General features: G+C 38.5%; 1 protein-coding gene across 2 annotated transcripts in view; it reads right to left on the reverse strand.

Annotated features, from left to right (window-relative positions):
* Nucleotides 1-24,328, reverse strand: part of LOC140188596 (uncharacterized) — a 124,923-nt gene that overhangs the window by 94,939 nt on the left and 5,656 nt on the right. Inside the window, exons 2-6 of one of the 2 annotated variants that reach the window (XM_072245025.1) lie at nt 21,088-21,157; nt 7,404-7,589; nt 4,652-4,772; nt 3,999-4,183; nt 3,202-3,291 (exon numbers count right to left, since the gene is read on the reverse strand). In XM_072245025.1, the coding sequence (XP_072101126.1) occupies nt 3,202-3,291; nt 3,999-4,183; nt 4,652-4,772; nt 7,404-7,589; nt 21,088-21,141 (636 nt within the window). In that variant the 5' untranslated portion in view covers nt 21,142-21,157. The remainder of the gene's footprint in view (nt 1-3,201; nt 3,292-3,998; nt 4,184-4,651; nt 4,773-7,403; nt 7,590-21,087; nt 21,158-24,328) is intronic. The other variant, XM_072245026.1, reaches the window with a different exon arrangement.

Below are 24,328 nucleotides of genomic sequence, written 5' to 3' on the forward strand. Positions count from 1 at the left end.
ACGGTATCCTTGAAATCAAAAGCCAGTTAGCATTTTAGTGCTAAATTACTACCATCCACGTTGTGGCTAGATCACGACATAATTCCCAAACCAACTACTCTCACCTGGTGTCTCAAAGCTCATTTACTAAGGAGACCTCTGACTTGGTGTCATGCCTGAATACAGATTTTCATTCTTTTCTCTTTCCCAGAAGGAAATTACTCCTGTCAGACTATATATATTCAATGGCAACTTTATGAAATACATCTGCTCATTATCTAATCAACCAAACATGTGGCAGCAACTCAACGCATGAAACCATGCAGAAATGGTTAAGAGGTTCAGTTGTTGTTTAGACCAAATAGCAGAATGAGGAAGAAATGTGATCTAGGTAACTTTGACCATGAAGTGATTGTTGGTGCCAGACGTGGTGACTTGAGTATCTCAGAAACTGCTGACCTCCTGGGATGTTCAAGCACAACAGTCTCTAGAGTTTACAAAGAATGGTGCAAGAAACAAACCCCATTCAGTGAGTGGTGGTTCGGTAGGTGAAAACACCTTGATAATTAGAGGTCAGAAGAGAAAAGGACAGACTGGAACAAAGCTGAAAGGAAAGCAACAGTAACGCAAATAACCATGCTTTGCAGAACAGCATTTCTGAACACACAAGTCACAGATAAAGCCCTCCCAAAGAACGAGCACATCTACATGGAGCACTGTTGGAGGAAAGCAGCATCCATCATTGGAAACTCCCATCCCCCAGGCCATGCTCTCCTCTCCACTGCTGCAATCAGGAAGGTGGTACAGGAACCTCAGGACTCATGCCATCAGGCTCAGAAACAGTATTACCCCTCAGCCATCAGGCTCTTGAACCGGTGGGGACAACTTCACTTAACTTAACTTGCCCCATCACTGAAATGTTGCCACAACCTATGGATCCACTTTCAAGGATTCTTTCTCTCTTTATCTCATGTTCTCAATATTTATTGCTTATTTATTTTTATTATCAATTCTTTTTCCTTTTGCGTATGTACAATTTCTTGTTTTTTGCACATTGGTTGTTTGCCTTGCTGGGAGCGGTCCTTCCTTGATTCTATTATGGTTCTTGGATTTACTGTGTGTGCCTGCAAGAAAACATCTCGGGGTTGTATATGATGACATATATGTCCTTTGATAATAGATTTACTTTGAACCTTGAAGTGGATGGACCACAGCAGCAGAAGACTACAAGCGTACAATCAGAGGTACAAAAGCTACCCAATAAAGTGACCACTGAGTATAGATCACAAATGTCCTCAGCTCTTCACCTAGAGGACCATCTTTTATAAATAAATCTAAGCTGTTAAACAGTCAATGGAAAGGCCATCATTCAAATGCAAATCTAATCTTTTCAGTTTTATAGTTTATGCTTTCCACTGATTTCTTTCATCACGTGCTTAGTTTGCGAATTTGAGGATACACTCACCTCCCTGTTACTCTTTGATACCTGCCCTGTAATCACTTACACAGAAAATAAGCATCAAGAATGTTCCCTACTATTTTCAATTTACAAACACTGTGCACTGGATTAGACTTCTGGGCTTCAATCTCTAACATTCAAGTATTGCGCCCTCAGGACAAAACAAAGAGCACCCAGTGAAAATGCTCCTGGTGAATTTTAAATTTTGCTACAGAGATCTACACAAGCCATCAGACACCACTGCAACTGTCATAAAATTGTTATCACAAGATTTGTTTTTGAACCAGAAATATAACTGAGATCAGGGCACCTTGCATGATTATGCCACTTGGGGAGCTGTGGCCCAAGGAAGGTGAGATGGGATAGGGATGGGGAAGTTGAATTGAAGAGCAAACTTGCACATTAACAGTATCTTTAGCATGTGTGTACACTCATGTGTATTGCTCTCCAATAAGTCATCAGACAGTCAGATGTGGAAATCAAATATTTTGTTTTTGCTTGACTCAGATGGCCAAGACTCTGTGAAAGAGATCACCCAATTCTGCACAGACCAGGTTTTCAGCCTGAGGCCCCTCTTCCCAATGACTCAGTTACAAGTTATCTTGACCAATCTCAGACATAACAATTTAATTCTGAAGCCATATGTAAATTATCCCTATTTTGGACAGAGTAACGTTGACCTTACAACATGTAGCAGTCCAAACAACTACAGTGTAAAATGTCAACTAAAACAGTCACGCAAAGCTTTCAATACATAATTAAAAAGTCCTGCCAAACTTTCTTTAATCCTTAAACTTCAGCCTTCTGCTACCTGAGTCTCATACCTGAAATTTCTCAACTATTTTTATTAATACTCTTCATAATTTTGAACACTCAAGAAGATTTTATTCATTTTCCTAAACAAAATCACTTCATTCTTATTAAACAAATTTATCTTCATTTCTCGTCTGCAGACAAGATCAAAATAACTTTCTTATCAATAAGTGACATGTAGCAATCTCACCTTGGTCAGTTTACCGTTACTGCAATATTTTTTCAAAAAGTGTTCCCTAATCCTCGTACTTCTTCTACACTACTACAATTATAATTGTACGATCCATGTTACTGAGACAGATTAATTAGGTAATGACACTTTCTGTATTGCGATGAATCTCTCAGCATGGAGCATAATAAAATTAAAACACGCTTGCTAATTCTGCTTTCTCATTGTCCTTCACTTGCTCATTTGTGATTAAACCTCTCCCAACAATAATTTCTAGAACTTGAGCAGCTTAGACTGCTGCAGAGTGTTTCCTTTCTTCTACCTCAACACAATACATTAAGCCTAAACCTGGAAAAATGCTACTGCAATGACAGTCTTAAGTTTTCTTTTTACATACTTTTCAGATTAGTTTTCCATTGGTGGGAGTCACAATTTAATTAGAGGATTTTTTAATTACGTTGTCACTGCCAAGCTGTAAGATAGGAATTTAGAAATGATGGCTGCACCAATGGTGATATTTTTATAATCACCATTCCCTGGGAAAATTTGTTACTTGTCAGAGCAAGGAAATAGTTTTTATCCTTTCAGTTTGATCTGAGTTTGAAACCATGGTTTAGAAATTAAAGGGAAATGGATGACATTTCATTAAGTGCGGTCTTTAGCACAATATTTCAATTTCAATTTAATGAATAAAACCCTTTTATTATTCTGTCAAAGAAAGTCTTAATTCCATGGAGAACAAGAGAATCAGAGCACTGTGTTCCATAAAGGATGAACATACTTTTGCCATAGTTTCCTTGGTATGTTGCATGGATTCCCGCTGCTGTTTCAATTCCTCTTCAAAGGTTTGCTGCATCTGGTTCAGCTCTCTCTATAAGACAAAAAGCTTCATGTATGTAACACTGCATTGCCAACATATGCAAAGATCATGACGAAGTCAATCTGACTTCTTTAATAGCTACTGCACGATTAGCAAACATAACTTCAATTTTATTTGGCTAGCAAACCCAATAATTTATTTGTTGGCCTTTGCTACAGTACAATAATAATGTCTTTCTGTTGTCTATCGTGTTCTGTAGGTCCTGCAGAAAACATCACAGGAAGTGCGTTGTCTTTGTAAAGAATAATAGCAACTTCAGCAATGGGGCTGAGTAATACTTAATTGACCAGAATTTCAATTTCCCTGTCAATTTTCATTGTTAATGGAGGGGATTGTGGGAGAGGTAATTCCTCTGGTAAGGCAGAAGTTCCATGATATCACTTGATACAATTTTGCCTCTTGATCTATTTCTACATTCTAAAATAATATGTAGCAAAAGTAAAATTAAAAAGTGCAGTTAGAGGCCAAACCAGAAAATAGAGTGAATGATAGAAATAAGTATATGATAAATATTAATCAATTTTAAAGTGTATAACTGTACAATTTTATTTTAATGTTTCCCTTTTTGTACTCAAACTTTTTTTCCATTTAAGTTAGTGATAGGAAGAAAACAGAAATTAATAGAATTAAAACTTCTGAATAGAACTGATTTTCTTCTTTTAACTACATATCATAGAGACAGCATAACAGTTTCTTACCTGCAATTGTATCCCTTGGGGATCCCCTTTAAAATTCTCCACTTTCCTCTCTGCCAATTCCAATTTTTCCAGCAGTGTGGCACGCTCCACAAGGAGGTAGGCTACTTGCTCACTTGAGCCACCGTGAGTGATCGCTGCAAGTCCTTCCTGATCCAGCATCTCCTGCACTTCCTTTATTTGTGTTTCTGCATATCCATCAATCCAAAATTATTTGGATTAATAATGACTAATAAGATTTTTTTTAAATCACTGAAATATATACTTTCCTATAAAACCTTGTATAATGAAGGAACTGGACCAGACAGACTAGGAGAACAGGCAAAGAAGAGACCGATGGATTATAATGTCGGGAAGTGTATGGTCATACACTTTGATAGAAGGAATAAAGGCACAACAGGACTCTATTAAGATCAACCTAAGCTTTGATTCCATCCCCATGAGTCAGCTTGCTGAAATGCATTAACCATAGTTAAACATTAACAGACAGTTGTGGACAAGAAATTTATTGGTAACAGTGAATATGAGTAAGGAAAGAGGTAATGGAAATGTGAGAACATCTCATCTGGAAGGCCATGGCCGTAGCTTCTAATTAACAAATCCATGTCACATTGATTGTGTGTTGATGCAAATTTGAAAGGTCACCATATTCTGACCTTGCTCCAGCTGCAGCTGTCGCAGTTCTGCCCTCAGTAATTCATTCTCCCGCTCATATTCGGCCATCACTGCCTCTTGTTCCACTGATAAATTGCGTATGTGATCCACATAACTATCCACCTACAGAAAGAAGACCATTCCCATGTCACTTTTAGGCAATCTAGTTATGACTACTTAAGAGAGAAAAAGAGAAAGAATCAAGTAACTGTAGCCCGGTTAGAAAATGCTAGGATTTATTATTATGGAAGAAGCAACAGAAAAATAGTTGATTTTAATGATAGGTTATATTCAATCTATTTTTCATGGGGAAATTAAGAAAATGAGGTTTAGGAAAATGAGAGGATAATCTCATACAGAAATACAAGAATCCAAGGGGGCTGGACAGAGTAGTTTCTGTTGACAAGTCTACAGCAGGAATGTATTTAACTCAGAATAAATCAATATTGGATCAGGTGATTCTGTAAGGGTACTTCTGTAGTTTTCAAATCTACAATTTCATATCCCAGAAATCTGTGAGGAACAATAGAGACTTCTAATTTTTTACTGAACTTTTAAAACAAATTATGAGTTGAAGGAAATTCAGGAGCTCTATTAAACTAAGGAAAGGAATGGAGTAATTAGACCAGACAATGACATGTGTTTGTGGAACTCAACTTACTGGTCTCTTCACTAAACACTTGAGCTCTGGCTTTCAAAAAGATTTAAAAGTTGACAAATAAATATTAACCATGAGTACACCAAATCTAGTTATGTAAGCAAAAGCTTTTAAATGCATTAAACATCAACACTAGAGGAACCCCCATTCACCAACCTTTCAAAAGTGCTGATGAACTCAGAACTTTTCCCTTCAAAACATTTTTGTTGCAATAACAATCAAAGATCAAATTGAATGGCATTTCAAGGAAGCCAATAGATTTGTACACAGTATTGATCGACTTACAAACCTACAAGAAAGAGATCGTATAAAGATCGTAGCATCACAGGGCAAGATTGCATTAATTGAAATGTGATTCTTATTTTATAATTTGGATCAAACTTTAGCAACTCACAGTGAAGCCACGGAGAGAATTAATCCACCATATACTCTTTTGAGAGATCACGCAGCAAGTGGGGTTTAAAATTAAATAGAATTAAAGAAGGCTGATGTAAATATGTTTCAAATTAAATGGGAAGAATGTGTTAAAGTGAAGGTGTTTATACAGAGAATAAACTCCAAAAGAACTTTGTGTTCTACTGTTTTGCAAACCATCCCAGATAGGTTTGAGCCAGCTTAAGGAAAGTGAAAGTCAGTCTAGATGTGATGATGTTTACCCTTGTGGTAAAGAACTGGGGAACTTTGTCTCATGATGAAGTCATTCACTTAAGACTGTGATGAAGGGGAAAGATGTCATTCTTCATAATTCTCTACTCCAGAGATACTTGATAGCTGAGTTATTAAGGCAAAGATTTTTTGGACCATGGAGGAATCAAGGCTAATGGAGACTGGGTAAAAATGGGCAGTTGAGGCTAAAAATCAACGTCACTGAATGGTGGAGCAGGCTGAGGAACCAGACAACTTTTCTTGCTTGTATTCTTTTTATTTTTGATTGGTACTGGGTGTAAGGAACTAAGGCTTAAACAGAGAAAACAGGAGTTTTGGCAACAGTGAGAGATTAAGTGGTGTTGGAATTCCAGGAGATTATTGATACTTTATACATGGTGAGTGATGAGTTCAGATAATCCAAGTAAAACTTGCAACTTTAACAATGGTGAAGAATTCCCAAGCTATTCTAAACGTCCTCGGAGGCCCAATCCCAGGACCATTATGCACAGTTTTACTGTGTAGGAACTTTTGAACACTATGATTTACTGAATAGCTGAAGAAATCTTAACAACCAACAAGAAAACACTTTTCCTTTCAGAGTAAGAAAACTGAGCTGGAGTAGTTAGCACCACCTGAAGAAAGAACTGAGAAGTCAATTACCAGACTGGATATAGTGAGTACTTTTGAAGAAGGAATAGAGATACCAATCAACACAGATTCAATAGTTAGCATGAAAACAATTGCTCCTACATACTTAGTCCAATAAGGTTCCTTAAGGTTGTCATAGCCAGGGTTGGTGGGGTGGGGTAGTGGCGATAAGCTCCTATTACCTACTAAATGCTCCCAATGATATGTGTCTCAAATAGCCACTGACAACCATCCAACTCCTGGCCTTCACGTGTGGCTTAGCTACGAAGCCTGGCAGCATCATTTCTACTGACAGGAGAAGGAGCAAAGGCAGGTTACTGGTGGCTTAAAACCAGTCGCTTCCGGCAGATGGGGCTCATCAGCCATGGTTGGCAGCTCATCTAGGAGAAGGGAATCTCTGATCTCAAACTTCCACTGCTTTGCAGCTATATCCATTCATGGGGGAGGCTTCAGGACTAAACCCCAAGGAAAAATCTGGAGCTGGACTTCCATGTTGAGCTCAACACTGACTGGCAACTCCTGTGACACTTCTGGTGCCAAACTGTATCAGTCTCTGCCGTTCCTTCGGATTCATCAGCTGCCTGGAGAGGGGGAGCCTGCTGTATGAACTACAGCTTTCTCTGCATATCATACTGCCCAGGCTTGCATACTGGCTTGTGTATTATGTAGACAGCTAGGGGGCAGCATCCATTGTCAACCCTGGCCAAAGGAGGGCCTCTAAAGTCCAATAAAAGTTACAGATAAGAATAAAGCTGTTACAAGGAAAACTATCAATATAAGATTTTGATGACAAATCTCACCTCTTTCATCTCAGCAGCCTGTTGGTTTTGCAAATCTTCCAGATCCTGTTTGGTAGATTGCAACATGGCCTCAGACCGCTGATATATACACCAGAGATGACACAGATACTCATTTCCGCTGCAGGCATTAGTGTTAATTCCATCTTCTCTCAGTCTATTTAATATATCCTCCAATTCCACTTTCTCCTGAAAAGAAATGGCATGAGTCAAGGACAGATTGCTAATTTTTGGAGAAGAGTTATTTTATACAGTAAAAATTCTAATTTTCTATTTATTCAATATATTCAAAATTTTAAGGTGTACATGATGTGATTCTTTCCCTATTCATAATAAGATTGCATTTCCTTAGTTAATCTTCATGCAAAATTGTAAAGGATCTTCATTTCTATAGTGCTTTTAACAATGTCCCAGTACCACATTCTATTATTTATATTGACAATTAGGTTCTTTCCCATCAAATATTTGACCTGAACAAGTGATGCCAAATTTAAAGATAATTCAGAAAGAAGAAATGCATCTTTACAGTGAAACTCATCATATGAATGCCATTACTGTTAAGGTAACACCGTGTTTTCATCATCTACAGTTTCATCGTTTTCAGATCTGAAACAAGTTGTTCTCTGAAAAGGAGAATCATCATGATATAGGGGTCTATACCATTGTGGACTCTACATTATTTGAACTGAAACCACAGCCTCTGAAGATATACTACTCAAATTCTCATTTCACAAAACTCTCTATTCTTCATCCATTATCAACATCAATTTGTATCATGTAAAGGTTTAATTTACGCATTAACTTTCTTGCCAGCTTCCCCAAGATTTAGAAATCCTTGCATGCTTCTCAATGCCTGCCAAGCTCAGATATTGATAATTGAAGTTTAAAGTTGCTTACTTTGAAATCTCCCTAAAGGCTTTCCCCTTGCAGCAATGACCATAACCCACAAGATCCCAAATTATCACTTCAACATTGCGGTTAATCAGTTCATTCCCTCAGAACTTTTTTTAACTTCCTCATCTTTCAAAATCTTCAATCTTTTGTCCAATGTGCTTAAAAAAACAGGAATCTCATGATATGGTACTGGGTTCAGCAGGAAATTAGTGGATCTTAATTCTCGAGTCAGTTTGTTCGCTACCACTATCCATTGGATCTCCAAGTTAGAGAAGGTTAACTCATGAGCTAACTGAGAAAATTACATCCACTTAAGTCACGTGAAGGTTCTGTCTAGCTCAGTGATAAACGCTCCGGGCAAAATATGATTTTGTCTTCAAAAAGGCCTCCTGTTTCATGTGTCCAAGGACAGAAGAATTGCCAACATGATCAAAGCCCAAAATGTTCACCAACATCCTTTAAGGAAAAGAACATGCCATCACTACCTGGTTTAGTCTATACCTGACCCTAACACCAACATCACATGGTTAACCACATGGTTCTCATAAAAACATTCTTCTAAATAACCTAGAAACCCAGAATATGTCAAACAGATAACAACCTCAGAGTTAAGAAAATAATCTAGTAATGTTACATAGAAAAAATTAAAACCATCTGAGCCAGGATACAGTGTTATAACAATAGCAACAAAAAGCAGGCATGATGCATTTAAAGCATGTACACAATTACCTAGAGACTCTTCCAATTAGCAATGGCCCATTGAAGTAATACTGTGCACATGGCAGTCCCTACATAGCTGGTGGAACAGACCAGAAGTCAGTAATAATGAGACTAGTCACAGTCAACATGGAGTTTTTTTATAAAAAGAAATTCATATTTGATATATCTGTTAAGAGTTTTATTCAACTTATAATTAGCAGAATAGATAAAGGACAAGAAGTTGAAGGGTTGAAATTGGACTTCCAGAAGCCATTTTGTAAGGAACCTTACAAAACAAAATTAAACAAAATTAGAACATATAGAATTAAGAGTAATACTAGTGTGGAATGAGGAATGATTAATGAACAGTACGTAAAGAAGATAAACAAAGTAGGAGAAGCCTAATTCTGCTCTTAGGCACTATGGTCTTTCAGTGCCAAGAGATGGAAAGGTGTCAGTGACACAAGTGAGACTGTAGATGTTGGAAATCAGCATTGCTCCTAAGCAAAGTGACTAAGCAAGTCAAGCAGCACCTATCGAGGAAATGAACAGTCAACATTTCAGCCCAAGACCCTTCAGCAGGGCTGGAAAGAAAGAGGGGAGCAGCCAGAATAAAAGGGGGAAGGGAGAGCAGCACAAGCTGGCAGGTTGGAGGTGAATCCAATGTTAGGGGGAAGTCAGGAGGGTGGGAAAGGGACAGGGATAGGTGAGGAAGCAAAGGGGTGAAGAAGTCAAACTCTGATAGGAGAGGACAGTAGATCATGGAATTAAGGAAATGACATGGAGAACCAGTGGAAGGAAGGTGAAAATAACGGGCAGATTATTAGGGCAGGGGAGGGGGACGAAAAGGGGAAAAAATTACTTTTACTTTTCTTTGACCTTGTTTTGCCTTATCTCTGTGAATGCAGCAACAGGGATAAGGTAAATACGGCTAGTAGGACAATCAAAGGGGAGTAGTCATTAGAAGTTAGAGAGAATGATATTGATGCCATCAGGTAAAAAGCTACCAAGACGAAATATGAGGTGTTGCTCCATATCTATATCCGGCTTCAAAACTGCAATGGAAGAGGACTTGTCAGTGTGGGAATGGGAAGTGGAATAAAAATGACTGGCTACAAGGAGATCCTGGCTGTTGCAGTAGACAGAGCGAAGGTGTTTCACGAAGCAATTCACAAATCTATGTCAGGTATTGAGGGGTCTTTTGCACAGATTATTGTAAATTAACATACAGGTACAGCAAGTAACCAGAAGGCAAAATATTTCTACGGAAGTAAAGTACATGAGAACAGACACCATTCTGTAATATTTGACACCAAACTCGTAATATTACATACAGATCTGGGCTTCCTACCTGTGACTGAGGAAGCATAACAATGGCTCCCCAGATTAATTCCTGTGATGAAGATTTTGTTCAATGCATAGAAATTAAATAAATTGAAACTGTATTTTCATGATTTTAGGAAAAGATACATAATCAGATTGAAACAGCAAAATTCTTATGGGGCTTGAGAGGGTAGATGAAGAGTTGATGTTTCCTTTATGTTGTATTGAACCAGGTGTCAACATCCCAGAATGAGCTGGCCATTCAAGGTTGAAAACGGCATGAAATTTCATCCTTCATAGAAGAATCTTCAGAATTCTCAAACCCAAAAGGGCACTGAAGATTCAGTTATTGAGCGTGTTTAAGGAAAAGATCAATAGACATTTAGATATTAAAATAATCAAGGTGTATTGTTAGTACAGGAAAGTAGTCCAAAGGTAAAGATCAGCTATTAAGTTACTGGATAAAAGAGCTGGCACTATTTCTACTTCTTCGTTGTTCTGCTCTTATAGTAAACCATAATGAGTACAAGGAAAAGAAGGCATGGCTTAGAGTGTGTGGTGGAGTCGGATAGTAACGTGGAATCAGGGGACATAAAGGGAAGCAATATTGAGGTATCAAGTATTAAATATATTACTTATGGTTCAGAAATGCAATGGGTGGTAGAGATTAAGAGGGCTGGATGCTTTTGAGGAGCAATTACACAGACTTTCTGGCATAATTGTCAGACAAGCAAGCAGGAAGCCTGAAAAAACATTAGCACTATGTTTTAAAAATACTGTATTTTCTTTTATATGCTTTGAAATGTCTTGAGCTTGTGAACAGAAGTAGATCAAGGAAAAGTTGAAACAATGTCCATTTTAAAATCTACAAAAACCATCCTGTTCATGTCTCAGAAAAAAAGTTTGATATCCTAGTCCAACTACTATCTTCTCAGCTACTCCCTCAATTTGAACCCTTTTGGTACATCATAGATAATAGAATTAGGGGTAGACTATTCAACTCCTTATAGCTATTCCACTATTCATTAAGATCGTGGCTGATTATTTGATCCAAGCAACACTTTCCAACACTAACCCCAGATGTCTTAATATTAAAAAGAAAGCCAAAGAACTGTGCTCAATAACTAAGTATCCACAGCATTGTTAGATGCCTCTCCTTCACTGGCTACTCAACTGCTAATATAATGACCCTCATTCATAAATCTGTTTTTCGCTATATCTACAATTTGGCCTAAGTTTCAAGCCCTGGGTATGCATTTCATTCTTTCAGCTTGTTCTTTGCATTATTGCTCTTTCTATACACCATCTCACTTCCTCAGTTTAATCTTAAAAAGCATGTAACAATTCCATCTGGAAGTAACTAATACCATTGTCTGTTTGATGTCTATTTTTGAATTCATATATTAAATGCCTAATGACTTTTAAAAGATTTTTAATTTGAGTATTGAGCCGACTGTTCCATAAAAACTTTAAGTACAATCTGAAGAGACTCAGATTACTTTTAACAAACCTTACTACCAAAAATAACTCTAAAATGAATAAACCCACAGAGTAATACTTACAGAAACTGTCAATGACACTGCCATATTCCAGTGCCGCTCCTGCAGCTACCCAAGGTATGCTGTATCAGGCACATTACACTTACAACTTCTTACTCTATGGCACAGTAAATATAGCACTGGGATGGATCCAGAGTGTTACCATGGAGCAGCTCCATTTTACCCACACTGCAGTGGTAGGAGTGCTATTTGGACTAGTAGTAACATGTTCTTCCACACTATTGAATTCTAAATCCTATACCCTTACAATAGTAAACTTAATTGCAGATTAACATCAAAGCCAGGGTTAGAGCAGCATGGGGTATTCCTGAACAGTGAGTTTTAAATCCTGTAAATGAAGCACTACCATTCTACATCCAGATTGCATTAATATTTTACATTGTACAGCCAAAAACTGCAGCTCCGTAGCATTAAAATTAAATTGTAAAAGATGAAAAAGTGAGCCAAAGGACAAGAGATTTCTGAATCCCAGTTGTCAATTAAATATTGCAAAAAACTACAGGTTTAGCGTAGTTCAGTATTCTCCTCAACATTTCATAATTCTCAACAAAGCTTCGGCTTATTACAACTTTAAAAATGTTACCATGCAGCCTCAGAGTCTTGAGGTCCACTCTCTCGGCCCGAAACATCAATTGTTTACTCTTTTCCATAGATGCTGCCTGGCCTTCTGAGCTCCTCCAGCATTTTATGTGTGTTACAAGAATAAAATGATGGTGTTCCTCTTTTAACTGAAGATGGCCAAAGTCATCAGAACACTGAACACTGTTTCAAACGAGAAAATCTGCAGATGCTGGAAATCCGAGCAACACACACAAAATGCTGGAGGAACTCAGCAGGCCAGGCAGCATCTATGGAAAAGAATACACTCAATGTTTTGGGCTGAGACACTTTTTTTTTTGTCTTCCATACAAATGAACGTGGCTCCTCTGCATTTTTCCACTTATAGAACATTGTTTCCTCTCTTACTCTGCTGATTCCAGGTGGTGTCCTGCTCTATATAGAACTCAATGCCTCAGCTAGATTATTAGTACTAAACAAAGACAAAAAGACTTGTATATATTGCTTCCTTTGCAATTTCAGTATGTTCTAAACTGTGTCAAGTGTCTCTAAAGTGCAGACCACAAGGACAGGTTTGGTTCAAGAAAATGGCTCACCACCATCTCCTCCAAGTGCAAATAGGTATGGGCAATAAACATTTGCCTTGGCAACAATTACAGCAACATACCATAATAAAAGGATCTACTCTAATGTAGAAAAGCATTTTAACAAAGCAAACTCCCACAGATAACTTTGAGATAAATAACCAAATAATCTGTTTTATTGATCAAGAAACTAGAAGCTATACCTGAAGTCTAAAAACCAGCCAACAATACAATTCTTAAATGAAGACAGAAAACCTTGAGAAAGTCTCAACATGATGAGCAGCAACTATGGAAAGAGAAACACTCAGCACTTCAGGTCCAGAATCCTTCATCAGAGCTGGGAAAGTGAGTAAAAAGGTATTATAAATAGCAGAAAAGAAAGAGAAAATGGAAGGGTTGAACAGGGGGAACTTATTTCATCAAATAAGACAGGATGACCAAAAGTGTTAGTTAAGCTCAGGATGAGTACCTTTGTAATGTGTTGTTTATGGTAAGGCTGCAGGATATGCACAGCAGATCAGAAAATACAAAAAAAAAATTGGGTAAAGGAGAAAAGGAAAAGTCAAGCCAAAATGAAGGCAGACAAAAATGGCCAGTTCTAATACATGCAGAAAAAAAATATTCATCAACTATTTGGAGAGTTTGATACTGAGTCCTGCAGGGTGCAGTGTCCAGACAGCAGATGATGTGTTGTTCCTCAAATTTACATTTTGTGAGAGCTGGCCATTTTTGTCTGCCAGCACTTTGGTTGAAAATGTCCCCCCCCCCCCCCCCACCACACCCGCCACTACTGTATTATTTTCTTTTGTTTAGTCTAGTCTGCTGGGTATATGCACAACAGGTAATTTATCACTATTAGGGCAAATAATTAATTTTAATTACTGGCTCTTTAGTTAAAATATATCAGGGGAAAGAAAATTGGTGTACAATGTATACTACTAGAGAGGTAATGGGGGGTACAATTTGACATATTAAGTATAACAAATGTGTTGTTAACCATAATAGCTTTATCATACCGTCACAAACATTAACAGGTCACTTAAATGGAGCCTTTGAAGCTGCAAGAAATGAAAAAAGAGCAAAGCACAGAAATCCAACAAAACATTTACAGAGAACCCCCACAATCTAACAAATTGCAGTATTCAAGCACATTGACACACCCTTTTGATTAGGACACAAGAACAGAGCCCCAATCATGAAAGAGTTGCAAATTCTTAGACAAGTTAGAACATGTCAATTAAAATAGCAAAAGAACACATATTGATTTCTTAGCATACTATACAACAGGAACATGAGACGAACATGAGACTAGCATGCTCAAACATGGGTTAATATTTTACTGTGATTCAAAACACGTTTACAAATTTCCCTAGAAAAGGATTGTATGAACATTCCCAATAAGGACCCCCACCACCCAATCCATGCTCTCTTCTCGTTGCTGCCATCAGGAAGAAGGTACAGGACCCGCACCACCAAGTTCAGCAACAGTTATTACCACTCAACCATCAGGCTCTTGAACTAGTGAGGTTAACTTCACTCGCCCCATCATTGAACTGTTCCTACAACCTATGGACTCACTTTCAAAGACTCTTCGTCTCATGTTTTCGATACTTATTGCTTCTTTATTTATTAGTAACTTTTTTTTCTTTTCTGTTTGCAGTTTGTTGTCTTTTGCAGATTGGTTGTCCATCCTGCTGGATGTGGTCTTTCATTGATTCTATTATGGTTTTTGGATTTACTAAGTATGCCCGAAAGAAAATGAATCTCGGGATTGTCTACAGTGACATATATGTACTTAGATGATAAATTTACTTTGAACAGAAGCTACCAGTCATTTGAAGATTAGAGATAATTTTAAAATTACATTGCAATCAAATAACTCAGCATTCCTCAAAGCAAGAAGCCTCCAACACTAATGAGGGAAAGCCACATTTTTAGTGGAAGAGAACTTTAAGTCTGATGGCAAGAATAAACCAAGATAGATTCTTTCACTGTTTCGGTTTTCACCCACCATGGCAACTTGAGAAGTGAGTTATTGTCACCTATCCGCTTTGTCTATAAGGTCTGGAGGTTGAATTTCTAGCTGTATTGTAACACCTTGCACCCGACCCCCATTGCTTTGTTATTATCACCATCCAAAGAATGGAAACACTGATACTGCAGTATGATCTGAAAAAGCAGATTAGATTTGTCTGGTGCAGTCTCTAGAATGGAACTTTAAAAAAGTTGACACAGAATTGCATACATAGTCAATCTAGATATTGAGCACTCTTTTAAAAATTGTTTACATCATGCTTTAGCCATATACTCTAAGGTAATACTTTGAGATAATTATCTCAGTCAAATTTGTTTTGTTTGTAATGCAAAGTGGATAGGGAAACTTTCACCGATGTCCAATCAGTATACAAACTGCACATGTAGTTACACCACAGAGGCATGTTACGTTGAAGGAGGTCAATGAGTTTGTTATGTCTTTGAGGGTGGACAACTGGCCCATCCAAACATTTTCATCCTCGGATTATTTTATGCCGCCTTGTGTTTAATATCCAGTTCAATTCCATCATGCCATTGCCTTTGGTCAGTGGCATTGAAATATCTATCTTTTCTTCTTTTTAGGTAGACCCTTGGGTTCAAGGATAATTTGTTTCCACTCAGGTTTTGTGGATTCCAAGGTGACTGACAAGGGCAGTGGAGGAACTCCAAGCTCTTCCTTAGATGCAGAAGGTACCTCAGTAGCTTGTGAGATGGTGGAAATGTTCCACTGTTTACTCAGAGCTCTTCATGCTGCAAACACATGGACTCAAGGTTCCCAATACCATGCCAAACATTCATTCTTCATTTTGAATGGTCATGGGCCAGGGCTCTTCAGAAGCTAGTGAAGATATTGCAATTTTTAAGGAGGCTTTGAACATATTCTTTAATCTTTTCATCAGAGTTTAGAACAGGGTGTCTGTTTCATGAATCATGTTAGGAATGTGAATAACATGGCTTGTCTAAGAGACAACTAAAGCCTCAGTGTTGGGGACATTGGCCAAGAAGAGGATAGTGATATTATTTCACTTATTCTTTCTTACTTACTTGTGTGATGGCATTGGGTTAGCTGACTGCGAAGCTCTGAACTCAAAGACCTTAAGCCCTATCAAATATAAGTAGCCATGAGTACTCTCACTGAAGAGAGATTATACTACAACTTACCCAATCGTCAAAGACCAGTCCACTTCCCTGTTTATTCGCCATAGTGAGTTTAGCTGCCAACACCCACTATTCAAGCAATGGGTCCCCTCTCCCTACCAAGGTACTTCCAGCTAACAAAGTAGTTTAAAACTCAGTTCATCTATTTTCAGTGATACACATTAAAATCCAATCAACACTCTTAAAACACATTTAAAACTCAGAGGATTATTATCTTAAACATTTCCACATTACAAACCATTTCCAAAACACAAAGAATAAAATATTTCCAAAATACATATACAATTCTTATAAACTAAAAAGGCATACCATGATGCAGACTAACCAGTCTTCCATCACAAAAACTGAAGCTAGAGGAATGGATTTTAGTTCGCCCCATATTTCTTTCAGGTTTCTTCTTGATGTTCCTTTACCCCAGTCCTAATAAGCCTGAACTGCTCTGTATATTTATACCCTTTTCTCCCACTTGGGTGATCACACACATATAATATTCCTCAGATACCCTTTTAACACAAATGATCTAAAAGCTTCTTGGAGACATATTCCTCAACTAAGGATGTAACTGCTATGAAGCTAACTTCCTTGAGTATATAAAATCTTCCAACTATAAACACATCAGTTATTAATTTGCTAAATGAGATATCCATCTGTTCTGTGAACCTCCTTGAACTAAGCAACTTAAGAGTCAGCTTGTCTATTTGAAACAACCCAAATTAAATAACCATTGTCTTATTTTACACTTTGAGCAGATGTAAAGCATGTGCAGTGAGCTAGCACCTTACTTTTCACAGACGAGAGTCTGTGTTATAAACACAGCTTGTTTCCAAAGCAGTTTTTTTTTAAATTTCAAGCTGATTACTGCTTTCCACTTACATTTTAAGAACTGAAGACTGACTCCTTTTACGACCAGAAAATAACCAAGCTGTTAGTTAGAAGATAGCTTACGTCTATTTTTGATCTTACATGTGACAGATATTATGTCTAGAAAGCCAAGATTAGCAAACAACCAATGGGCCCTTAGGCCAAGGAGTGAATATCCATCACAGTTGCTGCAATACAGGTGTGATTGGGTCCATGCCAACTCCTAACAGAGCATTCCCACTCCCTCCCCCCCCCCATAGTACTCTGTAAGTCTCACATGCCCATTAACTCCACACTGATGTCTCCCTACATTACCTACTCTATGAAGCTAATTTTACAGTAGCCAATTAACCTACCAGAATGACTCTGGTATGTGAAAAGAAATCGACATCATAGGGATAGGGAGAATTTTCAAACCCTTCACAGACAGTACCCAAGATCTGGAACAACCAAGGTCCCTGGAGCTGTGCCAACTGCCGCACCACCATGGCACTTCCAATCCATTGAAAGATTTTTGTAAATCAATCAGAGAATCACAGAGTTGTTCAACATGAAAACAGACCCTTTAGCCCAATGACTGATGCCCATCTATGGAAGTCCTATCTGCACACATTTGACCCATATTCCTCGAAACCTTTCTTACCCATGTACCCGTCCAAATGTCTTTTAAATGTTGACATTACCCCTGCCTCATCCACTTACTTTGGCAGCTTGTTTCATATATTCTATGTACTATGATCGATGTGAAAAAAATGTCCCTCAGGTTCCTGTTACATCTTTCCCTTCTCACCTTAAATCTACATACTCTACAGTAGTTCTTGATTACCCAAACCAGGGACAAAGACTGTGTGCATTTACCACAACATCCTATTCACCTAAGGTTGAAAATCCTCAAGGTCTGACCAAGTGCACCCCTGTGGGTGACTTTGTTTAAAGTGGGGGTCTGATGTATGACAGACATAAAATGGAGCCACCATATGGTCTGATGTATGACGGACATTAAAATGGAGCCACCATACAGTGCTTTACAGATCAGGATCAGGGTCCAGCGGCATGGTTTCACTACCATTGTAATATGATATCATTTTCCGCCATCTCCACCGCTGACATCTTGGTTGGACCGCTCTTTGTCTAGAACTTCCACCTTGACCTTACCACAATGGGTTACCCTACTGAGAGCTAAGTTCTAGCATCTTCATTTTCGGGATCTCAGTTACTCACAAGCCTCTCCACCACAACAATGTGATGATCCTTGGAGAAAACCAATTATGATATATTCTTACAGGCAATTATAACCTATAAAAACTAAAGTATTATTTGATCCATTTTTAAAATTTAATCTGATCAAAAACAGCCAATTAGTTTTTACTACAGTTGTTGCCCAAAAGTTAGTGTGTGCTTTTCAATTCATCATTAGCATCTTTACCTGGTGTTGGTCTGCTCATGTCCTTGGTATTTCATACTTTACAACAGGAAGGTTATCTTCCAAGGACCTTGCTCTGTACAGCTGCACACTATCTTAACCCTTGCGGTGTCATAACTTCCACACTTCTCCACCCACCCTCAGCCCTTTTGTCCTGAATAGGACAAGATGAACTTTGGTTAAGGTTCAATGAAACAGTCTATGGAAATTAGAGTAACTATCAGGAATGTTTGGTTGTTGGATCACGATGGAAGTGGTCAATCACAGGGTGCCTAATGTTGTTCCATTGTCCAAGAAGCATAGTAAGAACAGGCCAGGGAATTACAGCAGTGAGCCTGACTTCAGTTGTTGGAATGTTACTGGAGAGAATTCTGAGGGGCAAGATCTACTTATTCCTGATGGTCAAAGCCTTATCAGGAATAGTCAGCATGGTTTTGTTTGTGGGAGGTCATGTCTGTCAAACCTTTCGGAGATTTTGAAAGAGGTAACTAAGAGGATAGATGAAGGTAGGGCAGTGGATGTTGTCCATATGGACTAGTAAGACTTTGGTAAGGTCCCACATGGAAGGTGAATCCGTTGCATGGGATTCAGAATTGACTTTATGATAGGAAGCAGAGGATGATGGCAGAAGGTTGATTCTCTAACTGGAGGTCTCTTGACTAGTAGGGTAACCCAGGGTTCAATGCTGGGACCTCTGTTATTGTTACTTATTTATTTATTATTTATTTAGCGACACAGCATGGAGTAGAATCTTCTGGCCCTTCAAGCCATGCTGCCCCAGCAACCCTCCCACAAACCTGATTAACCCTAACAGGTGCATTGCAGTAATCTAGTCCAGTTGATATAAAGGTGTGAAGCAGTTTTTGCAGCATCATTACAGAAATGGACACTCCTTTGTAACATTTCATTAAGTGTAGAAATGCTGTTCCGGTCACTTTCTTTATGTCATATTTAAAATTCAAATCTGAATCAAGGATAACACCCAGGTTTGTTACTTCTGATTTTACAAGGGGAGCCAAGTTCCTAAGTTTATCAAGAAGCTTATCTCTTTTGGATATGAGACCAACCAAAAGTATTTCAGTTTTATCTTCATTTAGTTTTAGAAAATTATCGCTCATCTATTTGCAGCCATACCAGAAGTCAGAGAAGATAGGGTGCTATTCTCAACAGATATACAATTTTGTGTCATCTACATAATTGTGGAAATCAAGTTTATGCTTTCTAATGATGTCTCCTAAGGGGAGAATGTATAAGGAGAAGCGTAGAGGACCAAAACAGCTTCCCTGAGCAACACCAAAAGGTATATGCTATCTCTTGGAAAACTCGTCTCCAAGACAGACAAAAAACATTCATTCTATATGAGCAAAATCAATTAAGGGTATTACCAGAGAGACCAATCCGGTTGTCAAGGTGATCTAGAAAAATGTTGTGGTCAATTGTGTTGAAGGCAGCAATTAGATCTAGGAGAATTAGAACTGAGACACGTTAGCATCAGCCACTGACAATTTTGGTAGGTGCCGTCTCCATGCGATAGTGTGTTCTAAAATCTGACTGAAACGTTTCTAGAATATTGTTCTCACTCAGAAAGGTGTTGAGCTGGTTAGAAATACCTTTCTCAAGAAACTTGCCAGGAAGGGAAGATTTGATATAGGCCTGTACTTAGCTAGTACCTCACTATCAAGGTTTGGCTTTTTAAGTAGGGTTTTGACAGCCGCAACTTTGAAGGCATCTGGGAAAAGTCCAGTTTCAATGGATGTGTTCATAATTTTTCTGACAGAATTAAAAAAAAATTAGAAGAGTATTTAAAGAGTGTGGTAGGGATCAGGTCAAGACAGTAAGTAGGCAGTCTACTCTGTTACAATTTTATAGAGTTCTGAATGGGAAATACATACTTGTAAATTTTGACATGGTTGCTGTCTTCTTAAGAGGTTGGCTATAGAGGTTACCAGTATCTGTAGCTATACTCTCCCTAATGATATGCATTTCTCACATTTTGTGGCAGATGCTTGAGTGAGGACATTGTAGTTTGGGGCAGGGTTCAACAGTCGGTTTATACATCTGAACAATATTCTAATAATCTTGGAAAAATGGGCTCTACTTATAAAGTGTAAAACAGCATTAAAGAAGGTTAACTTTTCCTTGAAAATATCACAGTGAACTTCTAGCTCAGTTTTCCTCCATTTTCTCTCAGCTACTCTACATAATCTCTTGTGCTCGCAGACAGAATTGTTTAACCATGATGACCTTTTACTAAGTGATTTTTTAAAACCATAAGTAGGGCTACTAAGTTTAATATATTTGTCAAGTTATTGTTGAAAGAATCAACCATTTCATTTATTGAGCAGTTTAAGATAATCATCAGGAATCACATCAGGTACAATTCCACACCCTCCCCCTCCACACACCCATTCCTCTAAAAATTTACATGTTGTGTCTCTGTAGATGCATTTACAATCTCCAGATAAAGCAGAAAAGAGCTCAGGTATGGACCAGTCTACCTTACATACTGAAAGATCAACAGCACCAGGTATTTGTTGATCGGGTTCTTTATTACAAACAAGAGGTAGCATCACTCTGCTTCTCCTTGGCTTTACCTTCCACCCAAGTTCCTGGTACAAATCCTGGCCCCTCTCAACCTTATTCCACATGTCTTAGTCATTGGATCTGATGGTAAAGGGAACAAAGATCAGGTAACATGAAAAGAGGTGGAATGACTACATTGTGAAAATCCTTTAAGGTAGAAGAAATAATATAATCGAATTGACCTTTTTTTTTTGGTCGAGAAAAGAATGAGTAAAAGACTAATACTTTAAGCTTAAATAGGAGCAATTGTGTGGCTAGGAAAACATTAAAATAAATCGGCAAATTAGTTTAAGGGATAAGTCGATCAACATGCCATGGCAGATAAGGGAACTCAAAATACACAGAATGAATATATTCTCCTAGAAAATTTTAAAAATTCCAAAGGGAGAATCCACCATCCAAGGTTAATTGAAAAAGTTAAAGACAGTATTAAACTTAAAGAGAATATTTATAAACACAAAATATTTATAATTCATAAATATATTTATAATTGTTCATAGTCAGGTGACAGGTCAAACAATTGGACAGAATATAAAAAAAGACTGAAACATTACCGAGAATAAAAAAAATTAAGTAATAGAAATAAAAATAGATAATATTTTAAAAAGAAAAGTTAACAAAGTGAGGGTCGATCCAAAGTAAATAACTCTGGAAAATTTGATGGAAATCAAGGAGATTACCGATGAATTTGCTAATCAGGATACAAATGATATCCCACAGAGAGATGCAAGTCAAGAGTTAGAGGGGAGGACAAATTCAGGATAATTACAATCACCAGGGAAGTGGCACTGAACAAAAATGTTGGAGCTGCCCTAAGAAGGCTGACATCGGCCGAATCAAAGGTGGTGATGAATCAGCATACAGAAGGGAGATTGAAAATCTGGTTGAGTAGTATTATAACAACCTCTCACACAATATCTGCAAGACCAAGGAACAGAGGTCCATAAGCCAATCCTCATCGGAGGGTCAGCGCCAGAGAGAGTCAGCAACATTAAATTCCTAGGTGTTATTATTTCGAAGGACCTGTCCTGGACCCAGCACGTAAGTGCAATTATGAAGAAAGCATGGCAACACCTCTACTTCCTCAGGAGTTGCAAATATTCGTCATGACATCTGAAACTTCAACAAACTGCTATAGATGTGTGGTGGAGAGTATATCGACTGGTTTCATTCCAGCCTTGTATGAAAACACCAAAGCCCTTGAATGGAAAATCCTTCAAAAAGTAGTGGATAGGACTCAGTCTATCATAGGTACAGCCCTCCCAACCATTGAGCACATTTACATGAAACACTGTCACAGGAAAGCAACATCCATTATCAGGAGCCACCACCACCCAGGACATGCTCTCTTCTTGCTACTGCCATCAGAAAGAAGATACAAGCGCCTCAGGACTTGCACCATCAGGTTTAGATTAGAATCAGCTACTACTCCTCAAACATCACTCTCTTGAACCAAATGGGATAACTTCACTCAATTTCACTTGCCCCATCAGTGAAATGTTCCCACAACCTATGGACTCACTATCAAGGACTCTTCATCTCATGTTCTCGATATTTACTGCTTATGTAATGTCCTGGTTAAGATTTCTACTGCTATGCTGTGAGGTATTTTATTTTGGAAGTTTTCTATAAAAGCAGTGTGTCCCCCTGGTAAGAGTGTTTTGGTTTGACTAAAGATATGTTGACCAACTTAAGGCTGATTTATACGTGCGTCAACTCGACGCCGTAACCTACGCAAGTGGCCTACGTGTGTTGTAAGCATTTATACTTGTGTGTTGGTGTGTCTGCGTCGCTCTGCAATTCGGGCACGTCGTGCATGCGCACACACCTGCCCGTGCAAGGCTTCATGGTCAAGGTAGTCTTTCTCGGGGTAAACAAGTTTAAAGCAAGCGTCTTTTTTCGTAAAAACAAAATGAGTCCTCCATAATTTCGGAGGTCTGTAAAGCTTTATGGAAAGTATTGCAGCCAGAGTTCCTTCCCTGCCCTTCAGTCGGCCAATGGGAAGTTACTGCAGCGTAAGAGGAAATGCGATGCTACCAGGCGGACCAATCACAGTTGTTGCGGTCTGCGTTGCTACGACGCGTAGTTACATTTTGGGAGAGGTGCGTGTCAGGCTACGGCATAGGGATCCGCGTAGGCTCTGTGTAGGGTTCGCAGCTACAGCGTTGAGTTAACGCACAAGTATAAATCAGCCTTTAGGAATGTTGTGTCAGCCAATTGTAACTTTCTGCCCAGTGGAAGATTCAGGAGAGCTGAGGGGGATCACACTTCTGAAGGACAGTCGTCTGGTTTGGGGTCTTTTGGTGGGAGCTGCAGAGCGGGGCACAAGGGAAGGTGCCGCAGAATAACGTTGGAAGGCGAGTCCCTGCTGCAAGAAGTGCTTTGTGTAGATGAATGGCTCCAAGCAGGAAGGGCCAATACTACTGAGAGAGCAAGTTCATTCGAGATGGTCTTCGGAACGTGGTGGATGCTTTCAGGTAGACCGTGGTTTAAGCATATGAGTAAAGAGGTACACCCCCGACAACTCCAGAAATGAGCTCCAATGTTTATGTGCACATAACTGTAAAGGGCCCTTTTATTTTGATTTTCTTTTTCTGTAACTGTTTATGTTAAAGTTGAACATTTGTTAGATATTCTTTCTTTATAATTTTATGCTGGTGTATGGTCTGTCATTTCTGGGCTACCGATAAGAGTGTATGGGCTGTATTTACACAGCATTCACTACAACTTATGTTCCTTAATTTGTACATCCTAACTTTCCTGTTTGGTTGAACCCCAAATCATACCGACCCTAGACGTGTATAGTTTATGAAAGGTGGCCTTCTCACTGCTGAGTCACGTGGCTGTTAGCAGAGTTAGCTAATGAACCGCGTCTGTATACGAGCCCCAGTGCCAGGATTTATTTGCAATGTATTATTATTTCTTTTTACATTGGCACAGTTTGTTCTCTTCTGCACTGTGGTTGAATGCCCTACTTGGATGGTCTTTCATTGATTCTGATATAGTTATTCTATAGATTTGTTGAGTATGCCCACAAGAAAATGAATCTCAGGGTTGTATATGGTGATATATAGGTACTTAAATAATAAAATTTGCTTTGAACTTTGAAGCTCCTGGGACCTGATAAACATCAGGAAATTGCTATTGAGACAGTTGGGCCATTGGTTTTAATTTTCCAACATCCCCTATATTTGGAGAAGGTTCCATTTGATTGAAAAATAGAAAATGTAAATCTTATTCAAAAAGGGAGAT

This window comes from Mobula birostris, chromosome 27 (assembly GCF_030028105.1).
Source record: "Mobula birostris isolate sMobBir1 chromosome 27, sMobBir1.hap1, whole genome shotgun sequence".
Classification (NCBI taxonomy): domain Eukaryota; kingdom Metazoa; phylum Chordata; class Chondrichthyes; order Myliobatiformes; family Myliobatidae; genus Mobula; species Mobula birostris.